The sequence below is a fragment of the Ovis canadensis genome, chromosome 1 (genome assembly GCF_042477335.2).
Source record: "Ovis canadensis isolate MfBH-ARS-UI-01 breed Bighorn chromosome 1, ARS-UI_OviCan_v2, whole genome shotgun sequence".
NCBI lineage: Eukaryota > Metazoa > Chordata > Mammalia > Artiodactyla > Bovidae > Ovis > Ovis canadensis.
In genome coordinates, this window is record NC_091245.1 from 4,509,160 (window position 1) to 4,527,503 (window position 18,344).

General features: G+C 49.8%; 1 protein-coding gene across 1 annotated transcript in view; it reads left to right on the forward strand.

The window, feature by feature from the left end:
• Window positions 1-18,344, forward strand: part of COL6A3 (collagen type VI alpha 3 chain) — a 93,838-nt gene that overhangs the window by 46,603 nt on the left and 28,891 nt on the right. The window contains exons 13-29 of the mRNA XM_069544117.1: window positions 225-562; window positions 1,684-1,762; window positions 3,196-3,341; window positions 4,652-4,744; window positions 7,800-7,853; window positions 8,862-8,933; window positions 9,698-9,724; window positions 9,815-9,859; window positions 9,980-10,033; window positions 10,482-10,544; window positions 11,179-11,244; window positions 11,675-11,728; window positions 14,024-14,059; window positions 14,663-14,725; window positions 15,464-15,526; window positions 16,793-16,855; window positions 17,709-17,771. Coding sequence (XP_069400218.1) covers window positions 225-562; window positions 1,684-1,762; window positions 3,196-3,341; window positions 4,652-4,744; window positions 7,800-7,853; window positions 8,862-8,933; window positions 9,698-9,724; window positions 9,815-9,859; window positions 9,980-10,033; window positions 10,482-10,544; window positions 11,179-11,244; window positions 11,675-11,728; window positions 14,024-14,059; window positions 14,663-14,725; window positions 15,464-15,526; window positions 16,793-16,855; window positions 17,709-17,771 — 1,379 coding nt within the window. The remainder of the gene's footprint in view (window positions 1-224; window positions 563-1,683; window positions 1,763-3,195; window positions 3,342-4,651; window positions 4,745-7,799; window positions 7,854-8,861; window positions 8,934-9,697; window positions 9,725-9,814; window positions 9,860-9,979; window positions 10,034-10,481; window positions 10,545-11,178; window positions 11,245-11,674; window positions 11,729-14,023; window positions 14,060-14,662; window positions 14,726-15,463; window positions 15,527-16,792; window positions 16,856-17,708; window positions 17,772-18,344) is intronic.

Genomic DNA, 18,344 nt, shown 5'->3' on the forward strand with positions numbered 1-18,344 from the left:
CCAAAGCCAACATACTGAAATGCAACAGTTTTGGTTCCTAAGAGTCAGTTTGCATTTTCCCGGTGAGAGAGGCAGATCCAGTTGCTTCTCAGAGCTCGTACACAGATGATCTCATCTTGCCCTTGAGTGAGCATGTTCCCGGTCCATGTCCCCAGCTGTGCCTGTACGTTGAAAGTGTCTCAGCAGCTTGACTTTGAGCTCATGGCCTTCTTCTCCCTTTATAGCCTGTAACTTGGATGTGATTCTGGGCTTCGATGGTTCAAGAGATCAGAATGTCTTTGTGGCTCAGAAGGGCCTCGAGTCCAAGATGGACGCCATCCTGAGGAGAATCAGTCAGATGCAGAAAATCAGCTGCAGCGGCAGCCAGCTGCCCACGGTGCGGGTGTCCGTGGTGGCCCTCACGCCCTCGGGTCCTGTTGAGGCCTTCGACTTTGCTGAGTACCAGTCGGAGCTGTTTGAGAAGTTCCAGAACATGCGTGCCCAGCACCCCTACGTCCTCACCGCGGATACACTGAAGCTCTACCAGAACAAGTTCCAGCAGGCCTCGTCGGACAACGTGAAGGTCAGGGCAGCCACCGCGTTTCTGCTTCCTGTGTCACCTCTGGGTTTTACTGGGCAAGGGTCATACCCTGACGCCCCAAAAGCCCCATCCCCAAACTGTTCTTCTGTGGGTGTTCTTCATGTTTGGTGGGGTTGGTGGTGCCTGTGTATAAGAGTCCTTTGTCATCAACTGAGCTGAAATGAAATATCTTTGTTTTACTAAAGCTCTTAAAAAACAAAACTTGAAAATCAGTAGTTAAGCTTGAATGGGTTGAATTTGTGACTAATGCATGTTTAACCATAGTCCTGCCGTTTAAATACGTTATGTTCTCTATTCGTATATAATTTTATCTTTCCTTCTGTGTTTGCACACACACACACCAGCTCTCCAGGGCCGCCATAGCAGAGCTCTGCAGGCGGGGTGGCTTAAGCAACAGTAATTTGTTCTCTCGCAGCCCGGGAGGCTGGAGGTTTTTTGGCTGGTCTCTCAGCTGGGCTTGGAGACGGCGTTGTCTCTTCTGTCTCCGAGTAGTTTCCCCTCTCTGTGTCTGTGTCCCATTGCCTCGTCTTAGAAGGACACCGGCCACGTTGGATGGGAGCCCGCTCTGATGACCTCATTGACTTCATTGCCTCTTTAAAAGCCCCGTTGCCAAATACAGTCACACTCTGAAGCACTGAGGCTTAGGACTTCAAACTGTGAATTTCAGAGGGACACAGTCCAGCCCATGACACACATGCATGCCCCTCCCCCACACGCACACCCCTCCCCCCATGCACACCCCCCCACGCACATCCCTCCCCCACATGCACACCCCTCCCCCCACGCACACCCTTCCCCTACATGCACACCCCTCCCCCACATGCATGTGTGACGCTACATCCCCTGAATAAGAGAAAGAGACAAAATTCTTATTTCCATTGTTGCTTGTGCTTTTTAACAAATCAAGCCCTGTAACATACCCATTTATTTTATACCTCATCTAGTATCAGGGAACTATGAATAGGGGGTGATTGGTTTTCAACCTTGGCCCCCTGTTTCCTCCACCATGAGGTGAAGGATTTGAACTGGCTAATGTTCCTTGCAAGGGTCTGTGATGTTTATTTTTAATCTCAGCTGGGTTTTCACACATCTTTTATCTTCAGGTGGTCATTCATTTTACGGATGGAGTGGATGGGGATCTGGCTGATGTACAAAGAGCATCAGAGGAACTCCGACAAGACGGTGGGTTCTGGGGAGTTTCTGAATGGGGGGCAGGTGCGCTGCTGGGCTGGAGAGAAGCGAGTTCGCTAACAGACCCTCTGGGGCAGCGGCTTGTCCTGCGGGCACCTCTGTCCAGCATCTTGGTCCTCTTTCACCTGCCTGAGGGCATGGGATGAACCAGCAAGTACCCCTCACTTACAAAGACCAAGTCCTGACACAGACTCCATGGTGTCCTAGGCCCATTCATGTGGTACAGTGTCTAGAAAGCTTGATGTTTTTGCAAAATAACATTAAGTTTTGATTCATTTGTACATTTGATTCATTTATACATTTATCGTATAAATTAGGAATTACTGTGTTTTTGGTTTGCAGTTATCACAGCTCAAAAATAGTATGATGTTAAACAAAGTTAACATAAAATAATGAAAGCATATTTCCCAAATTTACTGTTACCGCTTTGCAGTGGTACCTGTTACCAGATGTACTATTTGACCATTTACTTTGGAATTTGATAGCACTGACGATAGAAAAAGTAAGTACTAACATCAGAGGTTTAAGAAGAATTTGTGGAAGCATGACTTAGCTCAGGAATGTTCAGTTTATTAGCTTGCTTCTCCAGAGCAATGGAGAAGAAGCTCCTGTCATCTGGTTTTGGAGGGGTGGGATTTCAGTTCTTCCCAGAGCACATCTGTGTTAGGTAGGACCAGAACTTGAGAATTTATGTAGGTCATAAATGACAGTGTCATTTCCTATAGTTGCATTCATCAGTGTACTTTTTTGACATCTTGGGAACAATTGCTCAGAGGAGTCCAGAGTTCTAGCATTGCAACTCTGCAGAATAGCTAATAGTGTGATTACATGTGTTTCAGTTAAAGGTCAACTTTTATTTATTTGTGTTATTATTTTTAACTGGAGGATAATTGTTTTACAGTGTTGTATAGGTTTCTGCTGTACAACACCACGAGATCAGTCATAGCTATATGTATATTCCCTCCCTCTTGAACCTCCCTTTCCCTTCCCATCCACCCCTTTAGGTCATCACAGAGCTCCAGGCGGGGCTCCCTGTGTTATACAGCAGCTTCCCACTAGTTATTAACATCTATTTCACACGTGAGAGTGCGTATGTATCAGTGCCACTTTCTCAATTCCCCGCACCCTCTCCTTCCCTGCTGTGTTTGTAAGTCCATTCTCTATGTCTGTATGTCTCCATTCCTTCTCTGCAAATAGGTTCACCAGGGCCATTTTTCTAGATTCCATATATGTGTGTTAATATGTGATATCTGTTTTACTCTTTGTGACTTACTTTCCTCTGTGCAACAGGCTCTAGGTTCATCCACCTCACTATAAAGCCAAATTTTTATACTGAAGTTTTCTTTAAAAAATAGAGGTGGGAGGAAAGCGCTGTGTTTCTTGAATGCCCATGTGAGCAGTCTTAAGTGGACCTGTCCCTGCAGGTGTCCGAGCTCTGATCTTGGTGGGCCTCGAACGCGTCGCCAACTTGGAGCAGCTCATGCAGCTGGAGTTTGGGCGAGGATTCATGTACAACCGGCCCCTGAGGCTGAACTTGCTGGACCTAGACTACGAACTAGCCGAGCAGCTTGTGAGTGTTTTGTGTATCTGTATACATGTTGGTCTAGATGCCACAAGTTGGGGCATCTCAGGATAATACAGTCCGTCATCACCAGGCAAATGGAGGAGAGACTTCTGGGTGGGCAGCTTAACTCCTCTGATTCACTAGGGACGTGCTTTGTTGCCATCACACGAGTCCTGGGGAGGGAGCTGTCTGAGGACTGGAAAGACGGCCACCTGGGAAATGGGTGTCCAGGCAGCTGTTGCCTCAGAGCAGCCTCTACTCTGTTAATGAGACGTTTTTCCCTTTATAAGATGGCTGAGAAGTCAGCATTGAGATCAACCCTCTCCAAGCCAGAAACAGGGAAAACAAGAGTAGGCAGGAAAAGAAAGATCATCTCTAGGTGGAAAGGGGCTTCTATTGCCTTCTCTTCTAGTTTCCTTTGCTGCAAATGAGGACAGACCATGAGGCTTCCTAATCCCCCTGAGTTCAACTTCTCAGCTGGTGGGTTAGAGGTGAGCCTGGGGGCTTTGGGATGTGGGCCTGAGCGTTCAACTCAGAGACTATTTGGTGGAGGCAGCAGTGAACCGCAGAATTCAGTGACTCTGCCCATTCTTTCCCTCCTGCCTTCTTCCTAGGACTGGGGTTAGGATTTTTTTTCTTTTTTTTGAGTGGAAGGAGGTTAGTAGACAAATCTGGGACTTGGGAGAGCGTGAAAATTCTAGGAAATTCACTGCAAGCAAATGCATTGACCGTCATGAGTTCAGCAGGTGGGAATGTATCTTGCGTGTGCGCTTTCCCACATGAGGCCAGGGGCTGGGCTGGGAGGTCATGTCCAGGGTATCTGATGGATGTTGGAGGCCTTGGTGACCAGAGGTGAGGTGCTCGTCGCTCAGGCAGGGACCCCACCCCATGGCCACTCCCAGGCCTTCTCTCTAGGAAGGTACCCTGTTCTGTGACTCTGCCCAGGGCTCAGGGAAAGACATATGGTCTGCTCTAAAACCCCCTTCCATCATGGCCATCTGCAAAGGTTTGTTAGGCTTTGCTTTTTGCAGCTTAAAGATATCTGTGTTATACTTAGCAACTGAAGCTTGAGTATCTATGCTGGAAACTTTAGAAGTAAGGCCCAGCCTTAGGTGAATATTTTATGAATAGGATGTATTGTCTTTGGCAGCTCTTCAGACTCTGTTTGTGACATCCCATAGCCTGCTGATGGCTAAGTCTTTGAGGAAATGTCACGGGGAGGATGCGATTTCTTGCTATGAATGCCACATTCCTCAGACTTATGCTTTTTTCCTAGGCATTTACTGAGGAGTGAACTTTGCATTTTGTCTCCACAGGACAACATCGCTGAGAAAGCCTGCTGTGGGATTCCCTGCAAATGCTCTGGACAAAGAGGAGACCGAGGGCCCATAGGCAGCATCGGGCCAAAGGTAGGTGGCTTTACCCTATTTTCCACCTGAGACTAGCTTCAGAGCTGGCGCTGCTCTGGCTGAGAGATTTCTCCTCTGTCATGGCAGGGAGATGGAGAGGGAAGAGCAGGAATAGCTGTGCTGTAGGACAGGGGTCTGAGGGGCAGACCCTTCCCCGTGTCTGCTCCTGCCTCCTTTCCATCGGGTTCAGTTCTGCATTGTTTCTTTAACTTATAAAACCATGTTGAGAGCAGTGGCATCATTGACTGGCAGCCTCACTACGATGGTCAGCAACGATTCTTTGCATTTGCTTCTTTTTTTAAAAAAATTTTAATTTTACTTTATTTTACTTTACAATACTGTATTGGTTTTGCCATACATTGACATGAATCCACCACAGGTGTACATGCGATCCCAAACATAAACCCCCTCCCACCTCCCTCCCCACAACATCCCTCTGGATCCTCCCCATGCACCAGCCCGAAGCATGCTGTATCCTGCATCGGACATAGACTGGTGATTCGATTCTTACATGATAGTATACATGTTTCAATGCCATTCTCCCAAATCATCCCACCCTCTCCCTCTCCCTCTGAGTCCAAAAGTCCACTATACACATCTGTGTCTTTTTTGCTGTCCTGCATACAGGGTCATCATTGCCATCTTTCTAAATTCCATATATATGTGTTAGTATACTGTATTGATGTTTTTCTTTCTGGCTTACTTCACTCTGTATAATCGGCTCCAGTTTCATCCATCTCAACAGAACTGATTCAAATGTATTCTTTTCAATGGCTGAGTAATACTCCATTGTGTATATGTACCACAGCTTTCTTATCCATTCATCTGCTGATGGACATCTAGGTTGTTTCCATGTCCTGGCTATTATAAACAGTGTTGCGATGAACATTGGGGTACATGTGTCTCTTTCAATTCTGGTTTCCTCGGTGTGTATGCCCAGCAGTGGGATTGCTGGGTCATATGGCAGTTCTATTTGCAATTTTTAAAGGAATCTCCACACTGTTTTCCATAGTGGTTGTACTAGTTTGCATTCCCACCAACAGTGTAGGAGGGTTCCCTTTTCTCCACACCCTCTCCAGCATTTATTGCTTGCAGATTTTTGGATCACAGACATTCTGACTGGTGTGAAGTGGTACCTCATTGTGGTTTTGATTTGCATTTCTCTAATAATGAGTGATGTTGAGCATCTTTTCATGTGTTTGTTAGCCATCCATATGTCTTCTTTGGAGAAATGTCTATTTAGTTCTTTGGCCCATTTTTTGATTGGGTCATTTATTTTTCTGGAATTGAGTTGCATAAGTTGCTTGTATATTTTTGAGATTAGTTGTTTGTCAGTTGTTTCATTTGCTATTATTTCTCCCATTCAGAAGGCTGTATTTTCACCTTGCTTATATTTTCCTTTGTTGTGCAGAAGCTTTTAATTTTAATTAGATCCCATTTGTTTATTTTTGCTTTTATTTCCAGAATTCTGGGAGGTGGATCATAGAGGATCCTGCTGTGATTTATGTCGGAGAGTGTTTTGCCTATGTTCTCCTCTAGGAGTTTTATAGTTTCTGGTCTTATGTTTAGATCTTTAATCCATTTTGAGTTTATTTTCATGTGTGGTGTTAGAAAGTGATCTAGTTTCATTCTTTTACAAGTGGTTAACCAGTTTTCCCAGCACCACTTGTTAAAGAGATTATCTTTACTCCATTGTATATTCTTGCCTCCTTTGTCAAAGATAAGGTGTCCATATGTGTGTGGATTTATCTCTGGGCTTTCTATTTTGTTCCATTGATCTATATTTCTGTCTTTGTGCCAGTACCATACTGTCTTGATGACTGTGGCTTTGTAGTAGAGCCTGAAGTCAGGCAAATTGATTCCTCAAGTTCCATTCTTCTTTCTCAAGATTGCTTTGGCTATTCGAGGTTTTTTTGTATTTCCATACAAATCTTGAAATGATTTGTTCTAGTTCTGTGAAAAATATCGCTGGTAGCTTGATAGGGATTGCATTGAATTTGTAAATTGCTTTGGGTAGTATACTCATTTTCACTATATTGATTCTTCTGATCCATGAACATGGTATATTTCTCCATCTATTAGTGTCCTCTTTGATTTCTTTCATCAGTGTTTTATGGTTTTCTATACATAGGTCTTTAGTTTCTTTAGGTAGATATATTCCTAAGTATTTTATTCTTTTTGTTGCAATGGCAATCAGAATCCAACAACACATTAAAAAGATCATACACCATGACCAAGTGGACTTTATCCCAGGGATGTAAGGATTCTTCAATATCCGCAAATCAACCAATGTAATTCACCACATTAACAAATTGAAAAATAAAAGCCATATGATTATCTCAATAGATGCAGAGAAGGCCTTTGACAAAATTCAACATCCATTTATGATAAAAACTCTCCAGAAAGCAGGAATAGAAGGAACATACCTCAACATAATAAAAGCTATATATGACAAACCCACAGCAAACATTATCCTCAATGGTGAAAAATTGAAAGTATTTCCCCCTAAAGTCAGGAACAAGACAAGGGTGCCCACTTTCACCGCTACTATTCAACATAGTTCTGGAAGTTTTGGCCACAGCAATCAGAGCAGAAAAAGAAATAAAAGGAATTCAAACTGGAAAAGAAGCAGTAAAACTCTCATTGTTTGCAGATGACATGATCCTCTACATAGAAAACCCTAAAGATTCCACCAGAAATTACTAGAGCTAATCAATGAATATAGTAAAGATGCAGGATATAAAATCAACACACAGAAATCCCTTGCATTCCTATACACTAATAATGAGAAAGTACAAAAAGAAATTAAGGAAACAATTCCATTCACCATTGCATTTGCTTCTAAGTTACAGTAAACACACAGTATTTCTTGGTAGATCAAGAGCCTTAAAGATCCTGATAGAATAATTGCACTGAAATAATGTGTGGAAAGCTGTCACCTTCAAGGGATACCTAATACACGGCTCTGCTGCGTGAAGGAGGATCAGGGAGATGCTCAAGTAGGAAACAAAGAAAACCACAGCTCTTAACCAAGCAACTGATGACTTTGTTCTAGGGCATTCCTGGAGAAGATGGCTACCGAGGTTATCCTGGTGATGAAGGTGGACCTGTAAGTCAATGTTGCTTTATTCCCTAAGTCTTTATATTCCCTCCTTGTTCCTTACATGTTGGGACCGAATTGTGGAGTTCATCTTTTTCATTTCCAATCTTTCCCCTTGGGAAAACCATGAATTCCTATCTGTCTTAACAACTCAACTCAGAGCTCTGTGCTACAGGAACTGGTCTGAAGCATGTGGGTATGAAGTGCAGGTCTTCACTTATTCCATCTCAGAAGAGGGACAGAGTGGCTTTGGAGACAGAGGGTCACCGGGGATACCAAACCCAGCATCTGCCAAATTCGGATACCCAGGCGAGAGGCGAGCAGGCTGGATTGGGGTGCAGGGGAAACCTCGGCAGGATTTTAGGGGTGACATCCTTTGAGAGGAGCCTCCCTGAGGGCGGTTGGGTTATCAGGAGCCAAGGCGTCTGGTGGGCGTGGGTGGAATCTGCAGCAGGGCCTTTGGGAAGCAGAACCTGACCCAGAGGTGACTTGAGAGGTTTTTGAGAACCGACAAGGCCCAGCCTTGGGATGGAGATAGAGAGCTCCTGGTGGAGATAGAGAGCTCCTGGTGGGGACAGAGAGCCCCAGTGGGAGGACTAGAAGGTCCTCCCAGGAAGGACAAAGGTCTGGAAGGACTGGAAGCCACAAAGGTCCCATCAGCAGAGCTGGGTGTCAGCGCTGGGCCTGGACCTCATTGGAGAACTGAAACCAGGGACCACACTGAGGAGCAGCCAGCCTGAGGGTCCTCCAGGGGCCCAGTCCTCACCAGACACAGTCCCCCAGGGCCTGCTCGTCCTCTGCCCACCAGGAGACGCCCTGTGCTGCTGACTGCCCCAGCCCGTCTCCCTCCGGGGCAGGGATCTGCAGATTCCAGGCCCAGTGCAGGGAGCCCGGAGGCCCGCCTGGCACATCACCCATCAGCCCCACCTAATGCAAGCCCTCCTCAACGATGCCCGCTCGGTGGACACACTCGACAAGAAGGTCCAACCTACAGAACCCCTTTGTGTCTCCCCACAGGGTGAGCGCGGTCCTCCTGGCGTGAACGGCACTCAAGGTTTCCAGGGCTGCCCTGGGCAGAGAGGAGTCAAGGTGGAGTGTGGACGCCCCTCAGTGTGGGGGGGGGACCCCTGCAGCCCCGCACGTGTGCAGAAGGAGGCAGCCCCTCCCAGCACCTCCTGGGGCAGGAGGATGCCCACCCGGCTTCTCCGCTCAGCGCTGGGCAGCCGGCTGCCTCGCATGGAGGTGGCCCCGGGCCTGGTCGGTTCAGGAGCACAGGCTGTGCTGGGAAGGGAACCTGAGGTTGGAGAGACAAGTTGCCTATGGCAATGTGAAGTGACCAGCAGGTACTGACAGGACAGAGAGAACCTGGGCTGGGCCGAGAGAGGACTGGTGCCCAGAGTCTTTAGAGCCACGGACCTGGGGGGAGTGAGGGAAGTGGGGGGAGGGGGCGGAGATTGGGAGAGGACTCCCGTGCTGGAAGTTTCTGCATGTGAAATACTTGGATCGAGGGCAGATGACTCTTCTGCATCTGCTGGAGCTTGGGAGCCCATGTCAAGGGACCAGCCCCCACACTGCAGCACTGCAAAGGGGCCTCCTTGGAGCTCCTGCCCCTGGCCTGCAGCCCCCCAACCCCAGGGGTCCAACAACACCCATGTACTCAGGTCCAGGCAGGTTAGCCTATGATCCCTTTTTGATGGAGAGAAAGCTATCCCAACAAGTGAATCTCTAAAACTGAATTTTTCGACCCCGCCCTTCGTGTTGGGGATGGGGAGGGGTCAGCCCGTAGCCTACTCTGGCTTACCCTCTCCAGCCTCCAGGAAGGAGCTCACATTCCTTCTTCCCCTGCCTTCCAGGGCTCGCGTGGATTCCCAGGAGAGAAGGTACTTCAGCCTGGTTTTCTTTGTATGTTTGAAACTTTCCCAGTACTCTGCCAGAGTTTGCGCTCACTCATGTGTCTTGTCCCCTGACAGGGTGAATTAGGAGAAATTGGACTGGACGGTCTTAATGGTGAAGATGTAAGTGAGTTTCCACTCTTAAGTGCAAACTGCGCTTGGGCCTGAAGATGCTGGTGACTGATCCGTCAGTCTCCGGCAGACATTGCGCCAGGACTGACATTTTATTGTTGCCTTTGGCAGGGTGACAAAGGGCTGCCCGGCACTTCTGGAGAGAAAGGGAGTCCAGGAAGGAGGGTAAGCATATGTCCATAGTGTGGCTGTCCTGCAGAAGTGACGAATGCTTCACTCAACGATGATTTCTTTCACTTGTGTATAAGACTGCTTCCTCTGGGCAGCCTTCCCTGACCTCCTCTTGGGGTGCGTTCTTGGCATCTCCTAGCTCCCCTGTCAGTCATGACATATTTATGTTGTCTTTTCTTGTTTGGAGAGTGTGTCCCATGGGGCAAGACCCGACTGTGTTTTGTTGAAATAAATCCCCAGCGCCTGATACAGTGCAGGTCTCCATAAGTACTTGGGGATTACCTGAAATGCTTGGAGATAGTTTTACCTTTGTGGCAAATGAGTAAATGGTAACTGCTGGAACACTGTTCAGTTTAAGATTTGTGATGGGATGAATGCAATTTTGAGGGTGAGATGAAAATGTGAGACTAATTCTCAGGCTCTGCTTGTGGTTTTTATTTAGGGTGACAAAGGACCCAAAGGCGACAAAGGGGAGAGAGGTGATGTCGGGATCAGAGGTGACCCGGTAAGAGGAGCTGACTCTTCATCACTAATACGAGACTTGAGCCTGGAGAACAGGGGTGTGGGGAGAGGTGGATTGAAAGGAAGGATTTCACCACTGAAATTGCTTTAAAGCATGCTGGCGAAATATGTGGTTTGTCCTTTTCTTAGAATTTTGGGGAGGCTAGAGATGTCTTTGCTCTCTAACTGCAAGATAATTCTTTGCAAAGCCTCTCCTATTAGGACCCAAGAAGCTTCCCTAAAGTGTGGTCTCGGGATGCTTTAAGTTTGGGTTAGAGAAAGAGAAGCGTTTACAGCTTTTCCTGTTTTATGGGGCTATGAAACCTGTCAGCAACTGACCACCACTGGGCCAGCCTCTTGGGGGTCCAGACAGGACGAGGCAAGCGTGAGCCTGGCCGCCGTCCTCCCCAGGAGAAGGAACAGAGAGGAAGAGCCATCACCCCCACCCCATCTGGGGCTTAGAGCGATGGCTGACCCCACAGCAAGCTCTGTCGGGCGGGATGGGCATTACCTGAACGGGATGCGGCTGAAGCACTGAGCTGCAGACGTCACTGCAATTTTCTTGGTCCCTGGCCCCCCGCAGCAGTGGCTTTCTGTATACGCATGTGTGACTTACTCCCCTCCTGTTCTCTTTTCAGGGCAATTCAGGACAGGACAGCCAGCAGAGAGGAGCCAAAGGAGAAACCGGAGACATCGGCCCCGTGGTACAGTGCTCTGCGCTGTAGACCCTCCCTGCGGTGCAGGCCCGGGGGGCTAGCCTTGCGCTGGGTCACTGCCAGCCCCGGGGGCCGTGGACGGGGGCCTTGAGGCTGTGGATGCGCAAGGTCGGGGTTGGGAGCAGAGAGCCTGGAACCCAGCGTGCGTGCTTGAGAAGGGGTCTCCAAGGGGAGCTCAAACAGCCCCTCCCAAGAGGGGTTTCTTCCGGGTGGAGTTTGTGCCCCCTAGATGTTTCCAGAGAGTGTGTGTCAAGCCAAAGCCTCGTGGGGGGCAGAGAGCACCTGTGTCTGAGGCATCCCTAGTGTGGGTGACTGGCCCTCTCTGTATGCACCCCCGTCCCCCGGCGTCTTGGGCAGAATTTGAGTTACACAGTCTTCTTTGCGGAGAATCTTACATCAGTTTTCTTTCCCACGCCAGGGTCTCCCTGGGAGAGACGGGGTGTCTGGAGGGCCTGGAGAACCTGGGAAGAGCGTGAGTGTCTCTTGGGGCTTGCGGGGGTAGGCTTTGAACTATTTGCCCAGCTCTGCCAGACTTCCTACTCAGAGCTACTGAGCAACTTTTTATTGGGGGAATTAAGGGATTTTAGAAGCCACCTGTTGTTGCTTCTTCATACCCTTTGTCATTTTCATTTACTCTTGACCCACCCCCAATCTGCTTCCTTCCCCTCCCGAAACAGACCAAAGTGTTAAGTCACTCAGTCCTGTCCGTCTTTTGGGGACCCCATGGACTGTAGCCTGCCAGGGCCCCCTGTCCATGGGATTCTCCAGGCAAGAGAGAATCTCCCACTGGAGTGGGTTGCCATGCCCTTCTCCAAAACAGACCAAACAGACACTTTAAAAAGTAATATCTTTGCTGCTTTTGACTATTCAGTCAGGCTTTATCCCACTGAATAATTAAAAAATCCAAACAGAAATACAGAAAGATTGAGGGGATTAGGGGCAGGGAGGCAGACGGGGTGTATGTTTATTTTGTTTGACGATTGTTTGTTGTTCTTCCGCTGCTGTAAGTCAAGCAGTGAAACCAGAGCCAGTTTTCCAGTGAAATGCTTCTCACCGTTGCTTTTCCAAGGCATTTCAGAAATGCCTGTTGCAGACCACTCACTGCCTCGTCTTTGCCTTGTTGAAGAATTGCTGAGGTCAGAGGGGGATGGATGATCATTGGGAAGCCATTTGAATGCTTCCAGGGCCCAGGGGGTACCCGGAGCTCGGCCCTCCTAGCTGGAAGAAGATGGTCCAGAAGCTTGTGAATCCTTAGTCAGTTCAGGGTGCTGGTGAGTGCCTGAGACAGGTGTTTGCTCAGCATCTCACTGGGGACGGTGGTGGGGAGGGTTGAGACCAGGGCCCCCTCCTCTGTGTCACCCGGGGAAGTCACACGCTGTGGGATCCATAGCTGGATCACTCGAGGGTGTCTGCTGGCAGCGGCTTTTAAAAGAAACGACAGGATTCATGCTAACGGGGGCTTTCAAAAGAAATGACTCTTACCTGTAAGCAGATGATATACTATGGGCATCACCTTACTTTCAACATTCAGAAGAAAACTTAAATTTTGAAAAGTGCTCTCTTAAAAGTCTCGAGTATAAATTTTGAGTAATACTATTGATCTATACAATGGAAAGCAGTGATGAAACACTCCACTGTTGTGCTGTCCAGCTTTATGAACAGAGCCAAAACTTGTTTCCATGATGAGCACAGAATTCAGTTGTATTTCTAAGCATGGGTGGGAGCTTGGGGTTTGAGTTCAGTGTGGTCAAGTTGGGACTTCTGTTAGGAGCTCCCCAAGTGAGGCTCACGCTGAGATGAAAGCCGTCCTCTCCTGGGCTGCCTCCTGTCCCGTGTGGCCTGAGCACAGGTGACCTCCGGTCGTACTCGGGGATGACTGTGAGAAGCGAGCAGGTTGCTGCCCTGTGGAGGCGTGGCCTGGCGGCACCTCTCCCACCTGTCCACAGTTCATCCCTAGACGGAGGCCCAGGTCTTCACTGGACGAGCTGCCGTTGCAGTGAGTCACTGCAGAGCGGCGGCCCCAGAATATCGCTGGGTGATCCATTGCGGGCCGTGGACGTGCTTCTTGGGTTGAGGAAGCAGACGGGCCATGCCTGTCACAGGCTGGCTGATGACAGGCTCTGGAATTCCACCTCCTAACCTTGCCAAGATGTATCCAGGATGGGGGCCCACCCCCAAACCTTTCCACCAAAGAGGAAGGAATCATAAGGTGGGACTTACCGGAGTACTCACAAGCACGCCCACGTTTATTTGAACTAAGGTTCGCTTCTGGAGCATCGGGGAAGATGCTGCCGACTCTTGAGCCCAAACCGAGACAGCCGGGCTATTAGGTTGACGCGCATGTGCTCCGGACACGTTACTTAACCGAGTGTGTGTTATAGTTGGCCAGGGCAGTGTGGAGAGTCTGGGGCTTCCTTCCATTATAATTGCCGTCTTACCTCCCTCCAGTTAGGAAAATGTAAGAAAAATAGCCAGGTCGGCATTCCTGTTTTCTTGAAACTGGCTGGGGCCACGTAGCCCGAGGACTCCTTGTTTTGCTTGGCAGGTCTGAAGTCATTCTCAAATCTTCCATTTAGGTGATTGACAAGGGCAGCGTGGGAGCACACCCTTCCCTCGGTGGGGTGGGGGGGAGGAGGGGAAAGGTGTCACTCATGAGAGTTTCCTGCGGGCCGGTAGGCACAGCGTCTGGCTCCCAGCGGGTGTGGCGAAGGTGCCCACTCCTCCAGCCTCCCTGCCTCCCCTTCACAGTTGTGTGGTTTCTCCCCAGGGTGGCTTTGGCCGAAGGGGACCAGCAGGAGCTAAGGTAAAGCCTCTCCGTCGCCATCTCCTTGATGTCATGACTGTATAACTCACCAGGGGCTCCCAGGGGCTGGCCCTCCCTTCCCACCCAGAAATTAAGAGGGACTCTCTCTTTCGCCATCAAGGCTTGTGGCTCCAACAGCAGCTTTCCTACCATCTCCTTGAATTTAGCCTTTTCTGCAAAGGCTTGGGAGAATCTTGATGATGCAGTGAGAATGGTTATCAGAATGAAAGTGGCTGTGGGAATGGGGGATGGCGGAGAGGGAACAGGAAAGAGGCAGGAGGCCGTGTCCTGGACATCTCCTGCTGGGGATGTGCCCACTTACTGGTCTCGGCGGCTCTGCCTCTCAGCTGTCTCTGTGAGACAGGTGTGGGCTGAAATAGCTTCATGTCATGAAGTCATCTTGAGGAAAAGGTGAGATGAGTGGGGCAATCGATTCTAAGGGTGCCAAGTGACAACTGGCTCTGCATGTCCAATGCCTCTCCCTGGAGCTGCGGTGTTACTTCTGACCCCCCAGAACAGCTGGGACAGCTCCCTGCGCCCTCCTCCAGATGTGACCGGAGCACAGATGGCTGACCTCTCCCTGCCTCTTCTCTCCTCTCAAAGGGCAACCAGGGAGGCCCCGGCCCGCAGGGCCCTGTGGGAGAGCAGGGGACCAGAGGCGCACAGGTCAGTACCCCGGCATGCCCGCGTGTCCTGTGATACGTTCCCAGATGTCTTGCTGTTGTTGTTTAGTAGCTAAGTCGTGTCCAGTTCTTTGAGACCCCATGGACTGTGGCCCACCAAGCTCCTCTGTCCATGGGATTCTCCAGGCAATAATACTGGAGTGGATTGCTATTTCCTCCTCCAGGGGATCTTCCCAACCCAGAGATCAAACCTATGTCTCTTGCATTTCCTGCGATGGCAGGCGGATTCTTCACCACCGAGCCGCGTCTTACCTTATATTTTTTTTAAATTGAGGTGACAATCAGTTTTTCAAAATTGAACACAAAATTTAATCTTTTGAAGGGGCACTGAGAGCATTCCCAGCATTGCCCAAGCAGCATCTCTATCAGGTTTCAAAGCACGATTATTGTCCCTCAAGGAGACACTGTGCCCGTTATGCAGTCATGCCGCACCTCCCACCCCCCCCCCCCCCCCCCGAGCTCCTGGCAACCACTGATTCCCTTTCTGCCTTGGTGGACTGGCATCTTCTGAACCTTTTATACGAACAGAAGCATTTACCAGGTGGCCTTTTGTATCTGGCTTCCTTCACTCAACATCACGTGTTTGAGGTTTATCCATGCTGTGGCCTGTGCCAGGGAGCTGTTCCTTCCCGTGCAGAGTAACCTCCCGTTGTGTGGGTCCTGTGGTGGTCGTGGCGGGTCGCCTCCATGCAGTACTTACGTGGGCATCTTACTTCTTCAGGGTCCGCCTGGTCCCACCGGTCCTCCAGGCCTGATTGGTGAACAGGGCATTCCTGGACCTCGAGTAAGTCCGTCTTGACCCCTCTTTCCCTAAACAGCCAGCATGGATAGCCTGTGTTTCGTGGATGGTGGGACCCCTTAGCCCGACACTTTCCCAACACAGACCTTAGTTCTCATAGTAACTGGCTCACCTGCCCTGGGGAAGTTAGAGACCGTTTTTCTTGGGACTCCTTGGGCTAAGTTCCAATGGACATAGGCCGGGTGGGTGGTGAGCAAAGCAAGGATGGACCTCGCTGCAGAAGTCTTAGGGTGGACTCAGGAAGTCAGGTGAATCTACTAAGATGCTCAGATTACACCGTACTGCTGGAAATTATTTCTGTGCTCTGATATTCTGTGTAAAGAAATTCCCCCACCTTAAGTGTGACGTGGAAGATGGCCCTTAAACTTGCCACCACTGCAGACGCCAGCATCTGTCTCAGCTGTTAGCGATGATGAGCAGAAGCAAGTTGGTGTAGCTGAGACGGGCCTGGGTGCCCTCACACTCCACACTTTGGTGTCCCTGGGGTCTGCTGTGATCCTGAGGGAGCCATCCTACTGTTTGTTACAGAAAATAGTCATGACTAATAAACCGGCGAAGAACTGACTTGAGGCTAGGTAAACGCCCAGAAGTGTCTTACAGGGCCAATAGGAACTTTGTGAGAACCGCTATTTGCTTGGGAAGTCTTTCCTCAATTTGAACTCTGATAGATACCTATTTTAAAAGCTTGTGTGTTTTTTTCCTAACATATATTTAAGCTCTGATTAGTCAAGGTTTTTTTGATGGTGCAGAGGTGAGGTGAAACTCTTCAAATAGCAAGCAATACAAACAGCCATCACCATCTGGATTTGCTGGGCCTGGCAGGGTCATTTCTGGGCTCTGTGGGCTGTCCTGTATTTTAAGAGCCGTGTCCCTTTGTTGACCTATTCTCTCACTCAACGTTTGAGTGTGTGTAGGTTTCCACGCCTGTACAATCAGGTGCTTGTGGGGAGGTGTGGAAAGCGAGGGGAGGGAATGCTGTATACAGCTGCGTGGTTGTCCCTAGTCAGCAACTCAGGAGGTGAACGTTAATTCCTGGGATGTGTGCACACATGTGAAAAGAGGTCACGCTCATATTTTAGGTTGGCATAGGCCCTCTCCATGCATGTTTGCACGGGGGCCTCCAGGGCTGGAAGTGGCAGAGAGCTGCAGGTTCTGACCTCCATGCAGAGGCAGGGTGGGGGCTGCAGGAAGTGGGATTCGGCTTTGGAGGGGTGGGTGTCTCACTGCCCCTCTCCCCTCCTCCTGCTCCAGGGAAGCGGGGGAACCGCAGGTGCTCCTGGAGAACGCGGCAGAACCGGGCCCCTGGGAAGAAAGGTTTGTCGGGACAAGGGCAACGCATGTTTCTGGAGGCCAAGCCGCCCCTCCCCCAAATACCCCGTCCCGGCTCCCTCATCTGTCAGTCTGTCCAGCTGCTTGGTGTGCACATCCTTCTCCCCTCTGGTCTCTTCCACCCGCCGCCCCTGCTGACAGCGGCTGGGCTGGGGGATCACCGTCCCCGCCTCGAGGGTGTGCATGGGCTGTGAGCAGTGGATTGGTATGTATTCGCGTAGCTAGGACACCAGCCAATACTGGCCTGCCGCATCTAAGTCCAGGCTTGTGAGGATAGCTCAGGGAGCCCAGGGCACATAGGCAGCCCCCAGGACTGCCTCCGGACGCTTCGAGTGTTCTCCAGATGGTCCAGCAGCCTCGCTGGCCACATGCAGCTGGTCCAAGGGCCCCAGAGCCCAGCGGCTTTGGGTAACAGCAGCTTGCTGGATGCAGGCTGACAGTCTACAAGCCCCGGGAAGAGCTGCTGTCCTTCGTCTGAGATGCAGCATTTCTCGGGGAGAGCAGTGAGTTCGGGCAACTCAGCCTCACCTCTCTGCCCTGAGTGAGGCGTCGGGGTTTCACTGCTGACTCCACGCAGCCCTCTTTCCTGTGCCTGCCTCTCTCTCCTCCCTGGCAGCCTGTCCCCTTGCTGTAATGATGGAGAGAACAAGCATAGAAGCCTGCCTGGATTCTCTTCCAGGAGTTCACGCATGAGCCCTGCAATGTAAAAAACTCACTAACCTCAAAATCTAAAAGGTGAAGCTAGCAGCTTGTGGCAGCCTGCCAGTGACATCACGCAGAGCAAGCACAGTCCTGAAACCACAGTTTGAGTCATCTTAGCCCCATTTCTCATGTCTAGGGTGAGCCCGGAGATCCAGGACCTAAGGGGAGCATCGGGAACCGGGGTCCTCGTGGGGAGACGGTAAGGTCGCCACGTGCATGGGGCCCCGGCTTCTGTCGACTCTGCTGAGATGCTCGGGGAGCAGGCAGTTGGGCCTTGGGCTGGGCTGGGCTTTGTCATTGCTGCCTGGGTTGGTTCCATGCAGTGACAAGCTGCTTCTTATGTTACTGGGGATATGATTGAAAATAGTGAAACTTGGTGCATATGAGTTTTGAAATACTTCTTATTTCATTGGAGAGGTAGTGAATAAAGGCAGGTTTTCTAGATTTTTTTTTCTGAGGAGTGAATGTGGTGGTGTCTTGACCCTCAAACCACCTTCATTTCAGGTCTTGCAAATGCTTTTCAAGTCCGACTAGATGGAGCTTTTCTGTAAAGAAATAAATGTCCTTGGTTTAAAATGGAGTGAGCTTTGATAAGATCTCAGTTCAGACTGAAACAGTTTGTCTTGAATGAGATATGAAAGTGAAAGTGTTAGTTGCTCACTCCTGTCCGACTCTTTGCGACCCCATGGACTGTAGCCTGCCAGGCTCCTCTTGCCATAGAATTCTCCAGGCAAGAAGGCTGGAGTGGGTTGCCATGCCCTCCTGCAGGGGA